This window comes from Clupea harengus, chromosome 25 (genome assembly GCF_900700415.2).
Source record: "Clupea harengus chromosome 25, Ch_v2.0.2, whole genome shotgun sequence".
Taxonomy (NCBI): domain Eukaryota; kingdom Metazoa; phylum Chordata; class Actinopteri; order Clupeiformes; family Clupeidae; genus Clupea; species Clupea harengus.
In genome coordinates, this window is record NC_045176.1 from 10,641,898 (window position 1) to 10,662,085 (window position 20,188).

Here is a 20,188-nt window from a genome sequence, read left to right on the forward strand (position 1 = left end):
TTATGTGGGTGTGCTGTCAGTGGGGGCCAATCCATTTCTAAAGTGTGTGTTTTGAAAGGTCCAGGGTTTTTAAGACCCCACACACACTTAACCCTCCTCTTGTTTAGAAACAGAGGATAACCGTGGAGCTACTCCATCACTTCGGACTCACTTTTGAGTCAGAACTTTCCTAAGAGAGATAATGGTAATGGTGATAAACCAGTTGCAAAAAAATGCTGTGTGAAGTGTTTATGTCCCAAAAATTGCACCACTGCCTTAACCTGAACGGTACCAGTTCCTCTTTTCCCCGGACACAGAGTAACTGAGCTAACCCACATTTTAACGACATGTAGCAAAACACCCAAAAGTGTAGCCGGTTTCCTCTCTTCAGCTGACATGGCATAAACAAAGCTTTAGCCATTCAGTCAGCAACTTCTGCCCTTCAACTATAGAACTGTAAAAGCATGTCCAGTCAACACACATGAGAGAGTAATATCGCCTTAACCAAAAGATAAGACCTTAGAGGAATTTGTTGACGCATCTACTTTTATAGGTATAACAATTCCAGTCTCTTTATTTAATCACATATTGCACAATGTATATGTTATATTTAGTAGAACTGAAAAATAATGTGTCTGCAACTGGACTACAATCAAGCTGTCTCTCGGGGATGCATTCAGTCATCAACAATAACTTAAAGTTCCTCTTGAAGTTTGCCACTATGGTGGCTTTACCTTGGCTTTTACTATTGAAGAATTACTGGTTATGGTTATAATATTAAGCAGATGCTTTTGTCCGAAGCAACTTACAAAACATAAAAAAGACATAAAAAAACCCAGATAAATGTTAAACAAAAAAAAACATAAGGAAGTAATACTAGCCCAATTGGGGGCGGGGGGGGGACGACAATGTCATGTACAAATTGATAATATTCATAATAATAATAACAGTAACAAAACTATAAGGTAGGCCTCAAGCAAATTAACTAATTAGAGAGATGATCATTTAATAAGTGAGTTTTTAAGCATTTTTTAAATATACCAAGGCTGTCGCTGGAATGGAAAGCACGAGGTAGGTCATTCCACCACCAAGGCAACACAACTGAAATGAGTCTCGACTGCGACCTCTTGCTACGGAGAGACGGCAAAGACAACAAACGCTCATCAGAGGAGTGAAGTGGTCGAGGTAAGGAAAAGAGCTGAAATTAAGAAGAAGAAGAGAAATGATGTTGGTCATCAAATATAACTCCCAAGTGTCTTGCATATTTAGTTGGGGTCAATGAAGATAAACCAAGCTAAATGTTAATATTTTGTGGGATAGCCCGGTTGGCTGGGAATACGAGGAGCTCAGTTTTTGAAAGATGGAACTGATGGTGACGATCCATCATCCAAGCTAAAATATCACTGAGAAAATCAAGCCGATATTGTGGAGTCATCCTGGGGGAAAGAACAAGTACAGTTGAGTGATATCTGCATAACAGTGATAGGAGAACCCATGTGAACAAATTATCTCACCTAAGGAAGTGGTGTAGATAGAAAATAAGAGGGGTCCAAGTACCGATCCCTGATGTACACCAGTGGAGAGTTGGTGATACTTGTCCCTGCCCTGACACACTGAATGAATGTCCACTGAGGTACAATTCAAACCAAATGAGTGCTTTCTCAGAAATTCCCCATTCGGGCAGCATAGAGAGGAGGATGTCATGGTTCACTTTATCAAAGGCTGCTGATAGGTCTAGTAGAATCACTACTCATGACTGATCAGAGGCCTTAAATGCTTCAGTCACAAATAAAGAACAGATTCAGTAGAATGACCACTCTTAAAACCAGACAGCTTATGGTCTAGAAAATTATTCTGAGACAGGGAATCAGAAACTTGCTTGATGACAAACTTTTCAAGAATCTGACCAAAAAAAAGAAGGGATATAGCATTTCTCCACATCAGAAGGGTTAAGTGAAATTGTCTTAAAGGGATAACCTGAGTCTGTTTGAATGGTGTAGGAAAGTTTCACGAACAGAAGAAAGCATTGACTACATGTGTGATGGCAGGTCAATTTGTAGGCGAGATAAACTGAAGAAGGGTGGTTGGAATGGGGTCCAGGGTATATGTCGTAGAACTTATGAAGCATAGAGACTTCATCCTCATCGAGAGGGGAGAATGTATCCAACAGTGCTCCAATGTCCAAATAAAGTCAAACCTGTTTAGGAGGATTGGAGAATTGCGCACTAATGGCGGCACATTTTCAGTAAAGAACATTGCAAAGTCATCAGTTGAGAGGGAGCTGACTGATGGCGGAGGTGGAGGATTAAGGAGATTCGTGAAAGTAGTAGTATCTGTAGAATTGTCAGCCTTTTCCATGTAAAATGCCTTTTTAGCAGCTGTGACTGTGGAAGAAAAGGAAGATAACAGAGACTGACAGTTATCAACACTGGATGTATGCCATTTTCTCTCAGCAGTTCTAGGTTCCTTACGTACTTTACAAGAACTATCAGTGAGCCAGGGGGAACAGGTATTCGGATGTTCCAGGAGATGCACAGAGTCTAATAATGGTGGTAGTAATGGTCAGATACATGTAGTGACTATTAGCTTTTCTGAAGTACAATTGCACAACAGAATAAGATCTAGATCTTTACCAGCTTTATGAGTAGGAGGGCTGTGAACAAGTCTGATAATTGTCCATATGAATATTCATATCACCGATAATTAGTAATGGATAAATTATACATTGGAAGTCCAGACAGCAGAATGTCTAACTCATTCACAAAGCCACCAAGTTGTCCTGGTGGACGATAATCAACAGGTATAACTTGAAAGGATTGGTTGTCATGATAACATGATATTCACGAGTCATAGCTGTGCGCAGGCAGCAGCTGTGTGAATTTCCAGTCATTAGAGACTACAAAGCCTGTTCCACCTATAATTAATCAACAGTGCTGCAAGTGTACAGTGTTTTCTGGACTTATCCATGTTTCAATGAGAGCAAATAACTGAAGGGGTAATTGCGAGGCCAAAACAGGAATGAAATTGTACTTATTATTATGACTATTTCTATTAATATTATTATAGTTTTTAATTGATTGTTTTTTATTTTAATTTGTATTTTAAATTGATACTTTTGTTGTGTGTAATGTTTTTCTAATGTTTTGTAAGCCATATACCATATACTTTAACCATAATTAAACAAAGTATACTCAGTATTAATAGGTTATGACAACTTGAAGCTAGTTAACTGTAATGGCATGCTGTACATATGCAACTTCCGTATGAAATGAAAACATCCGTAATAGCTTTTTTTGTTGCCTACTCTTCAAAAATAACAAAATTATTACACATTCTGAAAGGGGAATTTCTCTTGAAAAGATAAGGAAATTAGGGGATAAAACAGGAATCATGTCCATGCCAATAAGTCAAGACTTAGATTTCTGTAGTGTAGGCCTAGGCCTGTTTGTAGTGGTCACAGTACTGATAAACAATACCAGCCTCAGCCTACCTAATATTGCTGTACGCAGACTCTCAACTCACAAGCAGCCTTGGGTGATGCTGTTAAGAGCAGAAGAACCGTGCACTGGCTGTCTCCACTCAACACTTCCTCTAAAGACGTTTAACCAAAAGCATCAACAATTTGCTGAAACATTGTTGCCATCTACTGGACGTAAGTGATACATTCCACATAAGTATTAAAATGATATAAAAGTCGAAAGTATATGAAAACATGCGTGAGCACACACACATTTAGAGTGATTTATATTTTTTCCTTTGAATAAAATGCATATATTCATTGTATGGCTTACTAGCTACTGCTACCTCTAATGGCAATGTTTTCATGCCTTTTACTTTGATATTGTACCTTCCGGAACAGGAGGTAAACTCTTCCGATTCACAGGGAGCATCAAGATGTCTCCGACTCTGCTGAACTTTGTTGAAGCTAAGGATAAATTTACGGTGTGTGGCAGTGAAATCTTATTATATATAATATGGCTGTGTGGATATCGTCACAATTTAACTAGAATCTAATTTACAGGTTCACTGTGCAGGTTCTCCATAAACTGAAAGTTGACCAGGATACCTTAGCTAGCAAGCTACTTGCTACCCAGTTAGCTACTTGGTTCCCCAGTAGAGCTGTCTGGCTACGGTACTTAGCTAGCTAAGTTAGCTAGCTGGGTTTAGGCTAATGTTATAGTAGCGCTATACTAACGCTACATATTTGTCAACAGTACTTAGACAACCATACACTTTCAGCCTACTATCTACTTTCCTTAATAAACCAATCCACAACTTGACTTGTTAGTTTTGTTGATTTGATGTCGATTAGCCCGATACAGAGAAATACTAGCGATCAATTTATGTTCTCGTTGACTAGCCTGCTAACTTACTCATATCGCTGCAATAACTAACGTTAATGGTTGATATTTTGTCGTGTACTTCGGGGGGCTAGAATGTGCTTACGTGTAAGTGACGATGTTCGATTTCCAAATAATTTAATATGATATCTTGTGATGTTAAATTTTACAGGCTGCAATTACAAGTGCATTGGACATTAAAAACAGCAAACCATTAATACATGCGTTCAGTCATCTTCCTGGAAAGTAAGTGTTGCTCAAATCAGGCTAACGTTACCACCTTCGTATCAGACATTAATATTCTAAAAGTCTGCAGTGATTTGTTTTCCCCTAATTTCTCATCTCTCACCCTTTTAGTGAAGCAGAGAAGAAAAGCACACTCGACCAAGCCTTACGAGGATTCCTTGAGATGGAGATTGTGAGTTGGCCCAGTAGACCTGCATGGACAATGCACTTTAAGACCTTTGAAACCTTGCGCCTGTTGACTGTAATGTTTTGTGTTTGCAGGTGAAGCAGGCCAACTCTGATGTTTCCCTTGCTCTTATTTACATCAGTATTGATGGGGTCACTGAAGGTGTGTTGCCTCTCATACAACACATATCATGATAAGAAGTGGTGACACTCCAAATTAACTCCACAGCTGTAAAAGCTGTAGATGGTGATAGACATATATCCAATGTCATGCCAAAAGTTGAATGACATTTTTGTACATCCTTTCATCACTTAGGAGTCTGCTCGGCAACCACACCTTTCCTGTTGTTAGGCGATGTGCTTGACTGTCTCCCGCTCGACCAATGTGACAAAATATTTTCTTTCGTGGAGAAAAATGTCTCCACATGGAAGTCGGTAGGTTTAGACCTGTTCAGTGTCTGATGGGTATACTTGTGCAGTTTTGAAAATAGATTATAGATTGGAGCAATATTAGTCCTACGCTTGGAATTTAAATAAACAGTGAAAAAAGTATTACGTCTTGTTCCCTCAATAACCACCTCACTCTCTCATCCACAGAATTCTTTTTACTCTGCTGGGAAGAACTACTTGCTAAGAATGTGTAACGGTAATGCAAGTTTTTTAATGTTTGTAACGTCTTGCACACTGGGATATTTTGACCTTCTGCAAGGAGCAAAATATAACTAAGCAGTCATTCATGTGGTTTCTAACAGTGGATATTTGCAATGAAAAGCCTGCCTCATGAAAACTATTTGTTTTATGTAGATCTTCTGCGAAGGCTGTCCAAGTCTCAGAACACGGTCTTCTGTGGTCGAATCCAGCTCTTCCTAGCAAGACTATTTCCTCTTTCTGAGAAATCAGGTACCCCCTTGAATATAAAGGACTAGAGCGTAGGCATTTTCAATGTTTGCTTCCATAGATCTGAGTTTGCATGAGTATGAGTGTCCTGTGGAGTTGTAGGTGTTGTTCTTGTGATTTTGTGAATGTTTCTTGTATGTTACTGGAACATGTAGGCTAATGTTGGGTGGAGGTGTGTGTTGTTCATCAGAGTTGCTTCCTGTGTTTTACAGGTCTGAACCTGCAGAGTCAATTTAATCTTGAAAACATCACTGTTTTTAATAAGAATGAACAGGAGAGCACACTTGGCCAACGAGTAAGTATAGCAGCGTGGCTTGTAATATAATGTGCTTTTGTTGTGCTGAGTGTGTTTGGTAAAATGTTCTTGCTGAGCATGTCTGTCTTCTCACAGCACTCGGAGGAAAAGGAGGATGGCATGGACGTTGAGGAGGGCGAGATGGGTGATGAGGATGAGCCAGCGCCATGGTAAAGCCCCCTATGCAATTTATGTCATTACGAGAATAGTCTGAGAGAAAAGCCAGCAACCTCCTCAGCATAAATTAGTTCTTGCCCGCATTATTTTCTCTGTTTGTGTGGTGATACCCTACAAATAATTGCAAGTTAACTTAGTCGATGGATACAAATTTGTGTTTTCCTTGAAAACGTGTCATTCTGGATGATTCCAGACTTTTGAATGGTGGTGTATTTATAGTGAGTTTTTATTTGACCAAAAACGTTCTCTTTTTGCAGTTCCATTCCCATTGATTACAACCTCTACAGAAAATTCTGGACTATCCAGGACTACTTCCGAAACCCTGTCCAGTGCTACGACAAGTTCTCATGGATGACGTTCCTCAAGGTGCTACCCTGAATCTATAAAAAAAAAAGACAGAAAATAAAAAAGGGATGGTTTCCGGACGGCAGGAGTAGCCCTAATCCCGAATAGTTACTCTAGAACTTGCATTCTTGTAACGTTGAAGGGGCATTTCAGTTTACATATGGGATTAATCCTTGTTTGGGGAAACATCCCTTTTAAACTTGGCTCTCTGTGATGCGATTGGTTGTTTACTGACTTTATTATGTACTTGATTTTGCCGTAGTATTCTGACGAGACACTAGCAGTGTTCAAAAGCTATAAACTGGACGACACTCAGGCATCAAAGCGCAAGCTGAATGAGTTGAGGACACCTGGGGGCGAGCATGTCTACTTTGCCAAATTCCTCACCAGCGAGAAGGTTGGTAGTCCTACCACATGCCTCAGACACTTGCTAATCTTTAGTCATTAGAATAAAGAAACGTGAACCTCTTGATCTTGCCGTTTTCCCAGCTGATGGATCTTCAGCTCAGCGACTGCAACTTCAGGCGGCATATCCTCCTGCAGTACCTCATCCTGTTTCAGTACCTCAAGGGCCAGGTCAAATTCAAAAGGTAAGCAGGGGAAATCTTCTCTCCTTTTGCTATGTTCGTGTGCCCCCGAAAATGACTAAGTAGTACTCTGGGATGAGTTACATGTCGGCTCTACCGTCCCCTCTCCAGCTCCAGCTGTGTTTTGAATGACGATCAGTGTTCATGGATGGAGGAGACCACTAAACTTGTCTATCAGGTGTGTATTTATTCAGTATTTGTATTTAATGGTGTAGTTCACATGCTATGTGTAACAGAACAAACCTGATCTTGTAATGTGTGTTTATGTCCACCCCAGTTGCTCAGAGAAACTCCTCCTGATGGAGGGAAGTTCGCTGCTATGGTTGAGGTAAGTTCCTTAAAAATGACTCCATCAAGCATGTTGTGGATGGACTTCCCAAAATTCCTTTCCAAGGTAATGGTAAGACTCTAACATCAACTCTTATCTGAAATGTCTGCAGCACATTCTGAATAAGGAAGAGAACTGGAATGGATGGAAAAATGAGGGATGTCCCAGCTTTGTGAAAGAAAGGTATGTGCAAAACGTTCATAGGGATAATTTATTTTTCTCACAGATAACTAAAGAATACGGCCAGGGAGAAGGTACATCATGCATTACTGTTTTATCATGTTGATTTTCCTCCTCTTAGACCGGCAGAGACCAAACCCACACGCCCCACTAGAAAGAGACCAGCTCCAAAGGACTTTCTGGGCAAGGGCCCTGACCGAAAGGTCTTTATGGGAAAGTAAGAAGATTCCCCTGAAGACTCAGTGCAATTCATGATATTTGTGAATATATTTTTTCCATGGGAAATCAGGCTGTCTGTAACCTTTTCTTTCTGTTGATGTCCGTCCTCCCCGATGACTTTTGGAGTGCTGAAAATTAATGGATGTTGTTTATTTGTGTTTTATCGTCACAGTGATGAACTTACACGATTATGGAACCTCAGTCATGACAACATGGACGCATGCAAGTCAGATAATCGGTATGGTTTCTTGAATTGTTGGAAATCGTCTGACTAATTTTTTTCAGATATTGGAAGTCAGTTATGGCTAGCACATTAATGTGTACTGTAGCCAGTACAGAGGTTTTTGTGAGAAGCTCATGGGAATTATTGTGTTCCTCAGAGAGTTCATGCCATCCCTGGAAGAATTTTTCGAAGAGGCCATTGAACAAGCAGAACCGTCCAACATGGTGGAAGAGGAATACAAGTATGTGTGAACCAGCTTCTTGAAGGCATCCAATGAATCTTTGTTGTTCACTTTGATTATATTTTGGAAAGATGTGTGTGTGGTAGTTCAGCCATTTGCCTGAATAGGAGTTCACATGTTTGTTCTCTACGTTGCAGAGTTGTGCGAAACTCAAATTACGGCTGGCGTGCTCTGCGGCTGCTGTCCAGAAGGAGTCCACACTTTTTCCAACCGACCAACCAACAGTTCAAGAATCTGGCAGACTATTTAGAGAACATGGTCATCAAATTGGCCAAAGAGCTTCCGGTGAGTTGATCCCCCCCCCCCCCCGAACAACACTTCATCATTTGTATACAATAATGATTTGTTGCATTAAGTTCTTACAACTTATCAGCTAATGGTACCCTAACCCTCCCGCAGAAGGACCTCCCGTCTGAGGAAATCAAGACCGGCGAGGAAGACGATGAGGATAATGGCGACAACCTTCTCAAAGAAAGCAATGACAGTGAGTTTCAGATTACCTCCCACAATAGGCAATCTTCCACAAAGGGCAATTGTTAAATAACTTATTTCCAACATATAACAAAATTAAAAAAGAGTTCCTCTTCAGTAACGGTATGAGAGTCTGCTGGCATAATGATGAGAAATGTCATACCCAACTTGAAGCATTAAATGTGAAATACAAAAGCTGTGTATATTTCACATTCGTTTCACACTTATCATCTTGCATAAAGAAAAAGAATTTAGAATGCCTCATTGTTTCTGATGTGGTCTGTCTACCCCCAGGCCCAGACTTGCAGAATAAGATGGTGTCCAATGAGCAGATGGATGAGGTGGCCGCAAAGCTGGGGGGCCAGTGGAAGACCCTGGCAGAGCACCTGGAAGTGAAGGCGGTGGATTTGCGCGAGATTGAGGCAGACAACGAAGATGCGGAGATGCAGGCCAAGATGCTCTTGGTGGCGTGGCAGGACCGTGTGGGTGGCCAGGCCACCGTGGAGAACCTCGTCACAGCGCTCAACACTGCTGGCTTCTCCAAAATCGCAGAGATTCTCAATGAAACATAGCATAGCTGCCCATCCACCCCCCCTTTTTTATTTTATTGAATTACCTCCATTTAAATAGCTTTGTCTTTATGGATTATGCTGTGTCAAGGCATTTAATTGTTTCATGAAATGTTTTGTAAAATGTCAACTTTAGATGTTTCTTTTTTTGAAATAAATGTTCACATGAAAACGGTTCAAATGTGTGTCAATGACCAGCCATAATTTCTTTGCATAAGTTTATTACCCTTTATGAAAAGCCAGCAGTCAATAACTTATAACAGAAAGGTGTTAGCCTTTGTCTCATTTTTACACAAATGTGGTCGAAGTGTATTTCCTCTAGAGACATTAAGTGACGCAGATCTGAAAACATGGGCGTGTACAGCAACATACCCAGCAAGATATAAGCCCAACAAGAACCACATGTGCAAGTGTAGTTGATTTTTAAATCTCAGGTGTTCAAAAGATACAGTTCATGAGTAGCAAGCTCCTTGCACACTGTTGTAGCAGAGAAAGCAGGTGAAGTTCCACCAATAAATGGGCAACAGCAAGGGATCCTGGGAAAACATTTAATGTGACCTTGCCAAAGGTTTCTGTACAAACCAATTAGTCCATTAAAATGTTTCTCTATAATGTCCGTTGAATACTATAGTACTACGGTATAAGCATGAACACCATCATAGGCTTCAAAAATATACAATGTTTATATATAAAACATTAAAGAAACAGGAAATAGACTTGCACTCCCTTCCCTTGGATTACATTTGAGGACTGATCACTGTCACAACCTGTTTCTTTAAAGGGGAAAAGATTTCCCCACCCTCAACCTGCCGCTTCAGTGGTGGTGCACAAATTAGACTAAGAAGCATTCATGTCACTTTACAAAACGAAAAAAAAATTAAATAAAAAAATAAGGTCAAATTTTAAAGACACTGGGATTTATTGCACATCTATGCAGACAGTGCTTTGAAATGGCAATTTGAAGTGTTGGTTTTGATTTTTTTTTTTTTTTTTCGTTTACTGCTCCTCTTCCAGAACTTCGAGACGCCGGGGCCCGTACAGCAGCACATATGCTATATGCCAGTCTCCTCCGCCGGACAGCTTCAGGATGTCGTCAGGGCTCACCACACTGACCTTGTCATCGTCAAACTTCACCCACTCATCTGCCACAAAAAGCCCAAACAGGAGGAAATCAAACACATACACAGACCTGCCAACCTTAATGAAAGTTTTGAGTACCAGGGGAGTTTCAGTTTGGAAGGGGCTTTGCACACAGTCATTTCCCCACTCACCACCATATCATCCAGTTATTCAACATAATCCATTCAGCTATGAAGAAAACAATACAATCATATATTCTTGACAATGAGTGATGAGTGGAATTTCCCCATGGGGATAAATAAATTTTTTTTTTAAAAAAAGACTCCTATTAAAGTATCTACCCTATCTATCTATTTGCATTGGCACTTGCTCTTGACTGCTTTGCCTCATAGCTTGCCGACTTGGCCTTTTTGAGCAGAGCATCACTGAAGCCTTCCATGTGACAGACAGTCCCCTTTGCAGCCACCCTCACCTTTCTTGTCCCCAAGGCGCTTATATCAGTGCTCAGGCTGGCTCTGTATTGGGTCTTGTTTTTGGAAACAAGACTGAAAGAGTCATCTGACGTCATGATTATTTTATACCTGCAAGGCTGGTCGGTTGACTGGCCGCAGTAGTAGGAATATTTGCTACATTAGCAGTCTGTAGTCAAACACCTTTGCAGTGGTCACTGTGCTCCAACAGAGTGATTCAAAGTTAGAACAGGGAGTCTCCTGCATACACCAATACACTAAACATGGAGACGCCTTCATCACCTCCTCTTCATTCAGTCTGTGTGTTACAGTGCAGAGGCTACACAACTAAATCTAAAGTAGTTCTTAGGTTCTTAACATCCCCTTTCCCAAATGTTCTACATTCTAGAACTGAAATGCTACTGGGGAAGAACATGTAGATGTGAAGATGTTTTCAATGTGGCTGTTGGATGCCTTACCTTCTTTCCTTTTGACCCATGAGACGTAGTGGCCCGATGAGCTTGACCGTCCCTGATGCGTCAGCACCCCCTGCAGGTCGTAGTAGCCGCTGTTGTTGGAGCCCAGATCTGTACAGCAGGGGAACAGCAGTGAGATGCGGAGATGAGTGGTGGTTGTGGTGGTTATGGTGGCCTATGCCATATGTTGAATGAAACAATGGGAGCGATTAAACTACATGCAGAGCCCCTAGGGCAGTGTGCTCACCATCTGCAAAGGAGAAAGGCTCATATTTAGGCTCTTTTGTTGTTGCTGCTGCAACAACAGCCTTGTTCTCCAACTGTTCAAGACCAGAAACAAAGAAGCAAGTCAGTAAATCTTCAGCATTACATGATCTGCTAATTAAATTACAACATAAGCAGTAATTAACATGTTGGAGTTATTCAATCTGCACAATTCAGGCAAGGTCTTATTCAGACAAGGGCTTCTGACAGCTAAAGTGGCTGAGGCTCACAGAGCCGACCTGTGGTAGTCGCGTGACAACTGAAGACGTTGCCGATATAACAAACTTGACAAAGATGAGCAGGAGGGAGGATACTAACCTTCTTCTGCTGTTTCTCAAGCTTATCGTCCTCCATCTCCTTGAACTTTGACCTGAGTGGCACCATTTTATCTTGCAGTTCTTTTGTGCAGAGCTCATAGACATCCAGCATGAGAGGAAACTTGACATCCTAAGACACACAAAGAACACAGTGCATCAAAATACCCAAATTACCTGTACTGCACATTTACTATGTATGGGTAGAGATTTGCCATTTTTTGGGTAGAGATTAAAATTTTTTATTTTTACCTTAAGGACTTTGGCATTAACGGACTCCTTCTCCTTGTAGAAGAAGCGAACCATCTGAACAGTCAGGTATGCAGGCAGTCGACTGACTTTCGACTAGAACATTAAGAGTAGAGTACACGTTGAGAAGCCTTCACACGAAACATGTCAATGCAGCGAACATATAGACGGTCCTGTCAAATGAACAGCATGCCCTGAAAGGACTAGCCACATATTCTCAGACAACGTGGCACGCTTTGTTAAACACTTGCCATTAAAAACTAAGGTAGTTTAATATAAACTACTTATAAAAATACAATTTAAAAAAAAAAAAAAACATCCGGATAAACTTACTGATTTCATATAGAGGGCATTTCTGTCTAAGGATGGAGAAAGTTTCGTGATTTCCTCTTGTAGTCTCTGGAAATGGATATAAAAAAATGATGTTAACATCGTCACTGGAATGAGGAAAAGTGAAATATAAAAGTGAAATTGCTGTGGGCACCTACTGGATCTTCAACCTTATATCTAAATCATGAGAATGTAGCGGTCTGGTTCCATGCTCACCAGTCTGAGCCCAGTGGCCAGGTATTTGACTTCCTGGTTGATGAAACAGCTGAGCTGGAGATGGCTCTCGGTGCCTTTGGTGGGCTCCTCGTCCTCTGACTCTGTGCATTTCATACTAGCAAAGACAGGAGTTAAGGAAGCAATCCAAAATTACTTGTCAAAATGTACACACTGACAAGAGCATGTTCGGGTTTATGAATAGTACATTAGAAAGGATACGTGGTTTCATATTCCACCCCAAAATACTGATCGATGAAATTCTTCTTGGCGGAGGCTGTGGCTGCCCCACTTGCATCCCCGGTCTGTAGGAGGAGATGAAAACCAAACATTGGTTTAAAAAAAAAAAAATAATAATACAAAAAAATTATGTTTTTTTTCTATAAAAACTGCAGACGATTATGTGAGGACCTGCTTCTGAAAATGCCATCAATTCTTCATTGAGGTTCCACTCACCTCCATTGGAGTTTCAGGTTCCTGTGGTTCTAGCTTCTGCTGAAGCACTCTCATCATCTGCAGCCAGCATTCATTAGCGTCCTGGAAACATATGCAGGTGTTAAACCACCTCAAGGAGGAGTGACTTGTTAAAACAGGCATTTGGAACTGATACCGCCAGCACTCGTTGCTGAATACCATTTGCAATCATCAATGGTAGCAGGGCTGTTATGCATGTCTGTCTATACTTATATATTCATAAAAATGAAAACAAAAAAATACTGATATGAATACAAAATGTTAAGATCATGTCAATCCATTCCATGCAAGTCCTATACACTCCTGTCCACTCGCATTGTGTGACTACACATAATAGGTACATCAAAAAATCCATCTAGATAATGTTACTATTTCAAATATCCTTCAGCAATGTCTCCACACTGGTCATTAGACCTAATTTATTCCAGTGTGTCTGGGAGAGTACCATTAAAATGTTCCACAGCAAAGGATCTACAGTCCAGTTAAGGCAGCTCAGAAAGAACAGTCGCTGCTGCAATCATGCGAGTAATTTCTATGTCTCTGGGATTTCAAGAAGCTTTTGTGAGAGTATTTTTATTATCAACAAAATAATACATTGGACGTAGTCTACTAGACAGCACTAGCACTAAAGGATGAGGACTCGAAATTAGGTGATTAGGCATGCGTCTGTGAGTGTGCCTATTAGACATGACCATTGTTTGTTAACCAGTTTAACATAAACACTGAGCAACGATGGACTGTGAACATTTGCGAGACAAAAAAGTCTGGTATCTGATATATCTGAATATCAAATATCAATTCTCCCATGGCATCTTCCTTCAAAATAAGACCATGCGTCATGCAAGTGTGATTTGTGAATAAATGCTATTGTTGTGGACTAGTACTGAGTGTCAGTCTTATCTACCTGCTGTAGATACTGGCCCTGGTCACCCTTCTCAGCAAACTGTGGGAAGGCCATGTGCAGGAACTGCAGGAGAATAATTGGTGGTATGCTGGAGGAGGTTTTGTCCATCGACTCATATAGGTCTCGCAGGGCTGAGGGTAAGAAAAGAAAACACTCTAATAACCAAATCTAAAGCAAAGAGAGAACTCCAAACTCATTAAGGGCAATCCCCATTCCTATATTATTTCTGAGCATATACTGACCTGCCGTGATGTACTGGGATGGTGCACTCGCTCCAGAAGATCGGAGAGCACCAGAATACCTAAATCAAAGGATACAGTGTTCACAACATGACCCAGAAAAGATGGGACCAAAACTGTATAAATCATTGAAAAATGAACATGCTTCATGAGATATTAAGTATTTTATTGAAGGGGTGGGAACTGCCACAGAGGCGACGATACCATCACGAATCACGATACGTGGGTCACGATACATTATGGTGATCCTTTACATTTTACGATACAGTAAATATTGATTATGTGATGTATTGCGATTCATTTCTCCCATATATTACGTTTCGTATACTGGATGTCTCTGCAGCCTTCTTGGCGCCGTAAATTTACACAACTGACTTCCCATTATTTCTCTAAAGATTGTTTAATGGCTATGTGGAGTCAGAACACACGCAACTTTGCTTTGATTGACGGCTAAATAGGAATGGCTATTCGTTATCGATTACAGATTGTTTATAATCTGGCATTGTTCCGTATCGTATATGTGAAAGAGGCTTCATAGAGCCTACCTCTGAAGGGCAACTTTGAGCTCAGGAACAGACCGCAGACACTGCACTGTAGCATTCATGTAGCAGGTATTGCCCAGGTTTGTCAAACCACATGGCAACTCCATCTAACAGGAAAAATCACAAGTTTGCTTTATATTCCCAAACCTTTTTGTTACAGTTCCTAATCAAGATATGATCTAATGACTGAAAGTGTGTTAAAGGTTATTTTAAACCATCATGCCATTATAAAACTCACAGCAGAAGCAAGCTGTTCTTCTGTCATGTCTTCCACAAACATGGGTCTGACAGCAGGTTCCTCAGGCAGGGCTTCGGCGGAGCCCATCATGAGCAGGGTCATGCCCTGTGAGGACAAATCAAATGAACATCGTTGACAAATCATTGAAAGACAAAGCTTCATCCAATACTGTATGGCATAATTTGTAGGAAAATGATGACGACATTGCAACCCACGCAATACATACATTTTTTAGTTTGATGTTCCCCCATTCATCATCCTAACAGAAAGAAAGAAAGGAAAGAGGTTAGATGTAAACTGTGTGTGTGTGGGGGGGGGGGATCGGACGAATGTCTTACTTTGAACCAGACCTTACCTTCAGGGTTCCTCCTTTGACCATAACCTTCTGTCTGTCTGGTTGTACTCCTGTCAGAGCAAACAGCTGGGCTTTGAAGACCATGGGTGGTTCTTCAGTGTTAAGCTCAACCGCATCGAACTTCTCCTTTCCCCATTTCACATTCACTGCAACCACGTTCCAGAAACAAAACATGCACCTTACTGAACATAACTTTAGCATAAAGAATTGGCATTAGAGTACAGAGCTGGCATAGAGTCAAGAATGACACAGCAAAGTTTCATACACTTGCTAGTCACATTTCCTGGAACTCCGATGGCAAATGTGTGATGGATGCGTAGTTTTGTTGTTGTAAGATATGATAAGACACAAATGAAGTCGTCGCCCCGGCTACACCAATTATTAACGCAGACAATGCTAATATTTTGGTGTAACCTAACGTTACCGGCTTACTTTTGCAGCCTCCCATGCCATATTAAAATGAACTCTAACACAAGCCAATAAGCATACAGACTGCCTACAAAATACAGGTTAATTTATCACTTGCAATCTTATTCACTTGCTAAATTACTATGGCCTTTGCTTCTGACCAATGAGAAAAATTGGTCGGGTACTCTTTACATGTTACACATGTTTTGTTTAGTAACGTTAGCCAGCTAGCTAGCTGGGCAAGGTAGCTGACAGTTACAAAGCTTGTTTGGCTAGCTAACTAGCGATCAAGGAATCTGGACTCATGCTAAAATGTGATAGGTTACTGTGAGATATGAACGTCTCTCATGAGATTACACGTGAGTGCACTATCTTGAAGTACAAATGAAAAAAGTTTTAAAAGACATCGATTAGAAATCAACGTTTCGCATCTCAAACTTACCCGCTAACGTTAAAGTAATGTAGCAGCAGGCTAGCCTAGCCGAGTTGGCGTGCTACAACTAGCTGAAATAAGTTATTTGTTGACTAACGTTAGCTAGGAAATGATATCCACACACGTGGGCCTTAAGGTGAAAGAACATTAAAGTGGTTTGATATGCTATCAAATGTCGAGTAGTAAACTGAAATGTTAACTACTTCGCTCTGCACACTGTCATTCAGGAAACTGTCCACACCTAGCAGGCTAGCACACAATTTTGACTTAAGGCTAACGTGCCAGTCATGTCACACTGGTAGTTTAAAGCTAATGTACGCGCTGGTTACTTGACAAGACGACAACAGAAAGCAAACTAAGATAACAGAACGAGCGCGCTACATCATCTAATGTTACATTCTATGGACCACGTATAAATACAAAATACGTCTACCATATATGTTAGCAAACCGCAACGTTATATGCCTGTTGTTAGCTTGCTAACTAGCGAATACGGAGCATAACAGGCCTTATAAACTTGGAAGCTAGCAAGTTAGCTCTTTACATAGCAAACATTGTATTTCCCCATAAGAGCTCAACTATGATGTTGTAATGATAAAAGAAATTGGAATACGGCGTACCTGTAAAGACGGGCATGTTTTGCTATGATTTGTTGAGTTGTTTAACTCTGATTCCAGTTACCGGGGCGCGAATTCTTGCTGCAGATTTCAGTGAACACTATCAACTTCATTCAAACAGCCTCTCACAATGACGCTGCAACTGCACGCTGACCAAAATCGATGTTCTCTGTTTCCATTGACTCGGCCTGGCAGCTTACGGTTTTGGGAGGGGAATGCGGCTATTGTCGTTTTGTGCGTTGTCCACGTGATGGTGGCCTTGTACTGAAAGACGTAGGGCTTCACGCGTTTATGAAACTGCAGTTCAATTCAACCACCTTGCCTTTACCAGACAAACAGCTGTTACCTACAACGTACAACATACAGTTGATTCATAGTTAAATGAATTTGAATAGTAAAAAGAGCAGTAATTATTTTGATATTTTAATAATGTAGCCTTTTCTTATTTATTATTTTGCTCATACTGTCTGGTACTATCTGTCCTTGTATTGTTGTTCTGTGTTGTCTTGTTGTTCTATCTGTGATACTATAGCCTGCATGGAGAAAACCAAAAACAATTCCTAGTATCTGTATACATGGCGAATAAAGTTGAATTGTTTGAATTGTTTTTTGTTTTCAAATATCTAGTAACTGACATCAGCAACCAAGACAGTTGTCCTTTTTGTGTTCAGTTGTCTAATTTGTAAGGTGTTTTACTGATTTTTCAAAATCAGCAGTCACCCGTTATGTATGAGCTGATATGGGACCTAATGTTCATGGAATATCATAGTGGTGTTGCTACCTTTAACAATCAAGGTCATGAAGTTACTGAAGTAAGCCTTTTTTCTCTTTTGCAAAAGTAACCATAATCGATACTATTTGCACCAAATAATTAGATGTAAAATTAGATCTAAATTATTCCCAAAGCAGAGAAGCATTTAAAGATTATCCTTACTTGAATTTTGCAGTCAAGCTAGAAGTAGTGCATATGAAAGAAATTACAATGTGATCACATTACAATTTTTTCCAATCATTTTCACTCTTGTTTCAATACCATGTACACTTTTTCCAAACACCTCACCCAGTGGACTTTACAGACACACACCTTAGCAAATCAGTTAACCTTTGGTGTAAAATGCACTATAACCACCAAAACACAGCCAACTTGAAGCATTGCAAAATGCATACTGTATATTATGTGTTGCTGTATCCTCTATTTTTGCACAGTTTAGTGTTGCAGTGCAAAAGTAAAGAAACATGTATGACACCTCGTACACAAAAAATATGTATTACAATATGTAATATAAAATGAAATACAGTAAATATGAAATTCAGCTATATGCCTCAAGACAGCGCCATGCTACATTTTCTGTGGTACACTATAGCACAAATAAAGTGTGCAGACACTTTACTTTCCCAGTACAGTAAGTGAAACAACAACACATGAGACTACCGCTAGAAGTGTCCTGCAGCCCTGATGCTGATCCATGGTGACATTTTTATAAACTTAGAATTTACAATAACGCAACATTCTCCCTTGCCTTGCATCTTTAGAAACAATCTTTAGCACATCTTATCCACCCCTAAAATCCCCCATATTCCAGAAATATTATAAGGCAAGCTCTTGTCATGACACCAAGAACAAACTTTTCTGTTGGTTCACCTGTCACAATACTGTAGATGCCAGTTTTGTGTGACAAGATTACCAGGTGTGATCAGTGATACAGTGGTTAGTATTGTTGACTAACAAGTAACTGAATTGGGTTCAATTCCTGGGCAATGCAAGATGTTATTGTGAGTCACTTTGGATAGACATGATTGTTGTAGTTGCCTTTTTTGGGTCACTTTGTCTCGTTGATGGCCCATGACTTTCATATGCAGCAGTAATAGTGGGAAAATGTCTTCAGCTATTTATATATTTCCTTCATATATGTACATTTCAACGCAAATGTTGTACTGCACCACTGTTGTATAGTATAGTTGGTAACAAGGCTGCAAACAAACAAAAAAAAGCAAATAAAACTGAATACATTTTCAGCACAAATTATAGAATAATCTGTTTCACTGTTTTTCTCAATTGCTTACACTCATTTTCTCAAAACTCTAAACACAAATCCAAAAACCACACACACAAAATGCAAAACCCTACATATCTCCTGCAAAATACTTTGCCTTAAAAACAATGTTATGTCTCCTCAAAATGGTATTTTTTGTTCAAATGACACACAGACCATCATATGAGTAGACATGTCTAAGAACCAATTGAACACTGATGTGCTGAATGGAAAACACTACAATGAATGGGAAAACAACAGTATGAGGGCCTTATCAGGAGCTTTATGCCCTTTCATGTTCAGTGTTACTGTACGCTTACTCTTGTTGTAAAATATAACTGTATAATGTTTTTACTCAAATATAAAACAACACACAAATAAACAAAAACATTTCTTTATTTTTTCCAAAAGTTCTGTAGCCTAAAACATCACAGCAAACACAACTGGGTGTGTAAATGATTTGCACAGAACAAACAAAAGAAAATAGGCCAGTACAGTCAACAAAAAAATAAAGAAAAATGTTAAATAAAAAAGGACAAAAAAACTAGGCTGTATCCTGTCCTTGGTTTCTGTCTGGCCACAGGACCTCATCAACATCACAGGCAATGTTCTCTCTGGCCAAGCAGAGGGGGAAGTATCGCCTAGTGTGGCGATTCCAGCCCTGAAATGCCTCAGGAGCTATATCGCCACATGCCACCTCCATGGCCTGTATAAGTGGCAGCTGCGCTTGAGGATTGCACTGATTCACTTTCCATCTCCAGGCTGAAAAAAACTCCTCAATCACATTGAGAAATGGAGAGTATGGTGGGAGGGGAAGAACCAAAAACTGTGGTTGGTCGATGAACCAGGTGCGGACCAGAGCAGCCCGGTGGAAACTTACGTTGTCCCAAATAACAACGTACCTGGGGTGCTCTGCGTCATCTGGTCTGGTGGAATGAGGATGTTGTGGAGTGTGTCCAGGAATGTGAGGAGACGGGCAGTGTTGAAGGGGCCAAGGATGGAATGGTGATGGAGGATGCCATGGCGGTTGATAAAGCAGCACACAAAGTTTTATTCCCTCCATGCTGGCCAGGGACATTGACGATGGCATTCTGGCCGATGGTATTTCTGCCCCGGCGCCTTCTTTTGGACAGGTTGAAACCCACATCATCAATGAAAATTAATTGAACAGTTTTTTCCAATAATTTTCACACTTCGCTCAATACCATGTACACTTTCTCAAAACACTCAACACATCCAGCATATCAGTAGACTATGTGATCTAAACTGTGGATACTTTTCTCTATGCTTAGATATAAAATGCAGTCA

General features: G+C 40.3%; 2 protein-coding genes across 2 annotated transcripts; one reads left to right on the top strand and one right to left on the bottom strand.

Annotated features, from left to right (window-relative positions):
• The first annotated feature begins 3,816 nt into the window (after positions 1-3,816).
• thoc1 (THO complex 1) lies at positions 3,817-9,437 on the top strand. The gene is made up of 21 exons (XM_031563135.2): positions 3,817-3,921; positions 4,492-4,565; positions 4,677-4,737; positions 4,827-4,893; positions 5,047-5,165; positions 5,328-5,376; positions 5,535-5,630; positions 5,840-5,922; positions 6,019-6,092; positions 6,357-6,465; positions 6,707-6,841; positions 6,934-7,034; positions 7,143-7,209; positions 7,309-7,359; positions 7,472-7,542; positions 7,661-7,756; positions 7,931-7,996; positions 8,139-8,222; positions 8,360-8,507; positions 8,622-8,706; positions 8,988-9,437. Exons 1-21 carry the CDS (start codon positions 3,874-3,876, stop codon positions 9,263-9,265), a joined length of 1,962 nt encoding a protein of 653 aa, XP_031418995.1. The 5' UTR covers positions 3,817-3,873; the 3' UTR covers positions 9,266-9,437.
• Positions 9,438-9,466: 29 nt separating this feature from the next.
• Positions 9,467-17,087, bottom strand: usp14 (ubiquitin specific peptidase 14 (tRNA-guanine transglycosylase)). The gene is made up of 16 exons (XM_012827920.3): positions 16,851-17,087; positions 15,390-15,535; positions 15,261-15,293; positions 15,035-15,139; positions 14,800-14,903; positions 14,258-14,316; positions 14,016-14,146; positions 13,094-13,174; positions 12,860-12,942; positions 12,641-12,755; positions 12,428-12,493; positions 12,098-12,190; positions 11,850-11,978; positions 11,515-11,587; positions 11,271-11,378; positions 9,467-10,404 (listed from the first exon to the last, which is right to left on the bottom strand). Exons 1-16 carry the CDS (start codon positions 16,864-16,866, stop codon positions 10,259-10,261), a joined length of 1,488 nt encoding a protein of 495 aa, XP_012683374.2. The 5' UTR covers positions 16,867-17,087; the 3' UTR covers positions 9,467-10,258.
• Positions 17,088-20,188: the final 3,101 nt, after the last annotated feature.

Bases quoted from the DNA above. Each gene is read 5' to 3' on its own strand.
- thoc1 (XM_031563135.2), top strand. From the start codon at position 3,874: ATGTCTCCGACTCTGCTGAACTTTGTTGAAGCTAAGGATAAATTTACG. The intron at 4,566-4,676 runs GTAAGTGTTGCT...TCACCCTTTTAG, and splicing joins TTCAGTCATCTTCCTGGAAA to TGAAGCAGAGAAGAAAAGCA. The intron at 6,842-6,933 runs GTTGGTAGTCCT...CCGTTTTCCCAG, and splicing joins AATTCCTCACCAGCGAGAAG to CTGATGGATCTTCAGCTCAG.
- usp14 (XM_012827920.3), bottom strand. The intron at 12,494-12,640 runs GTGAGCATGGAA...ATCCATTTCCAG, and splicing joins TGGCCACTGGGCTCAGACTG to AGACTACAAGAGGAAATCAC. The intron at 10,405-11,270 runs GTAAGGCATCCA...TTTTTGTGGCAG, and splicing joins ATGGGTCAAAAGGAAAGAAG to ATGAGTGGGTGAAGTTTGAC.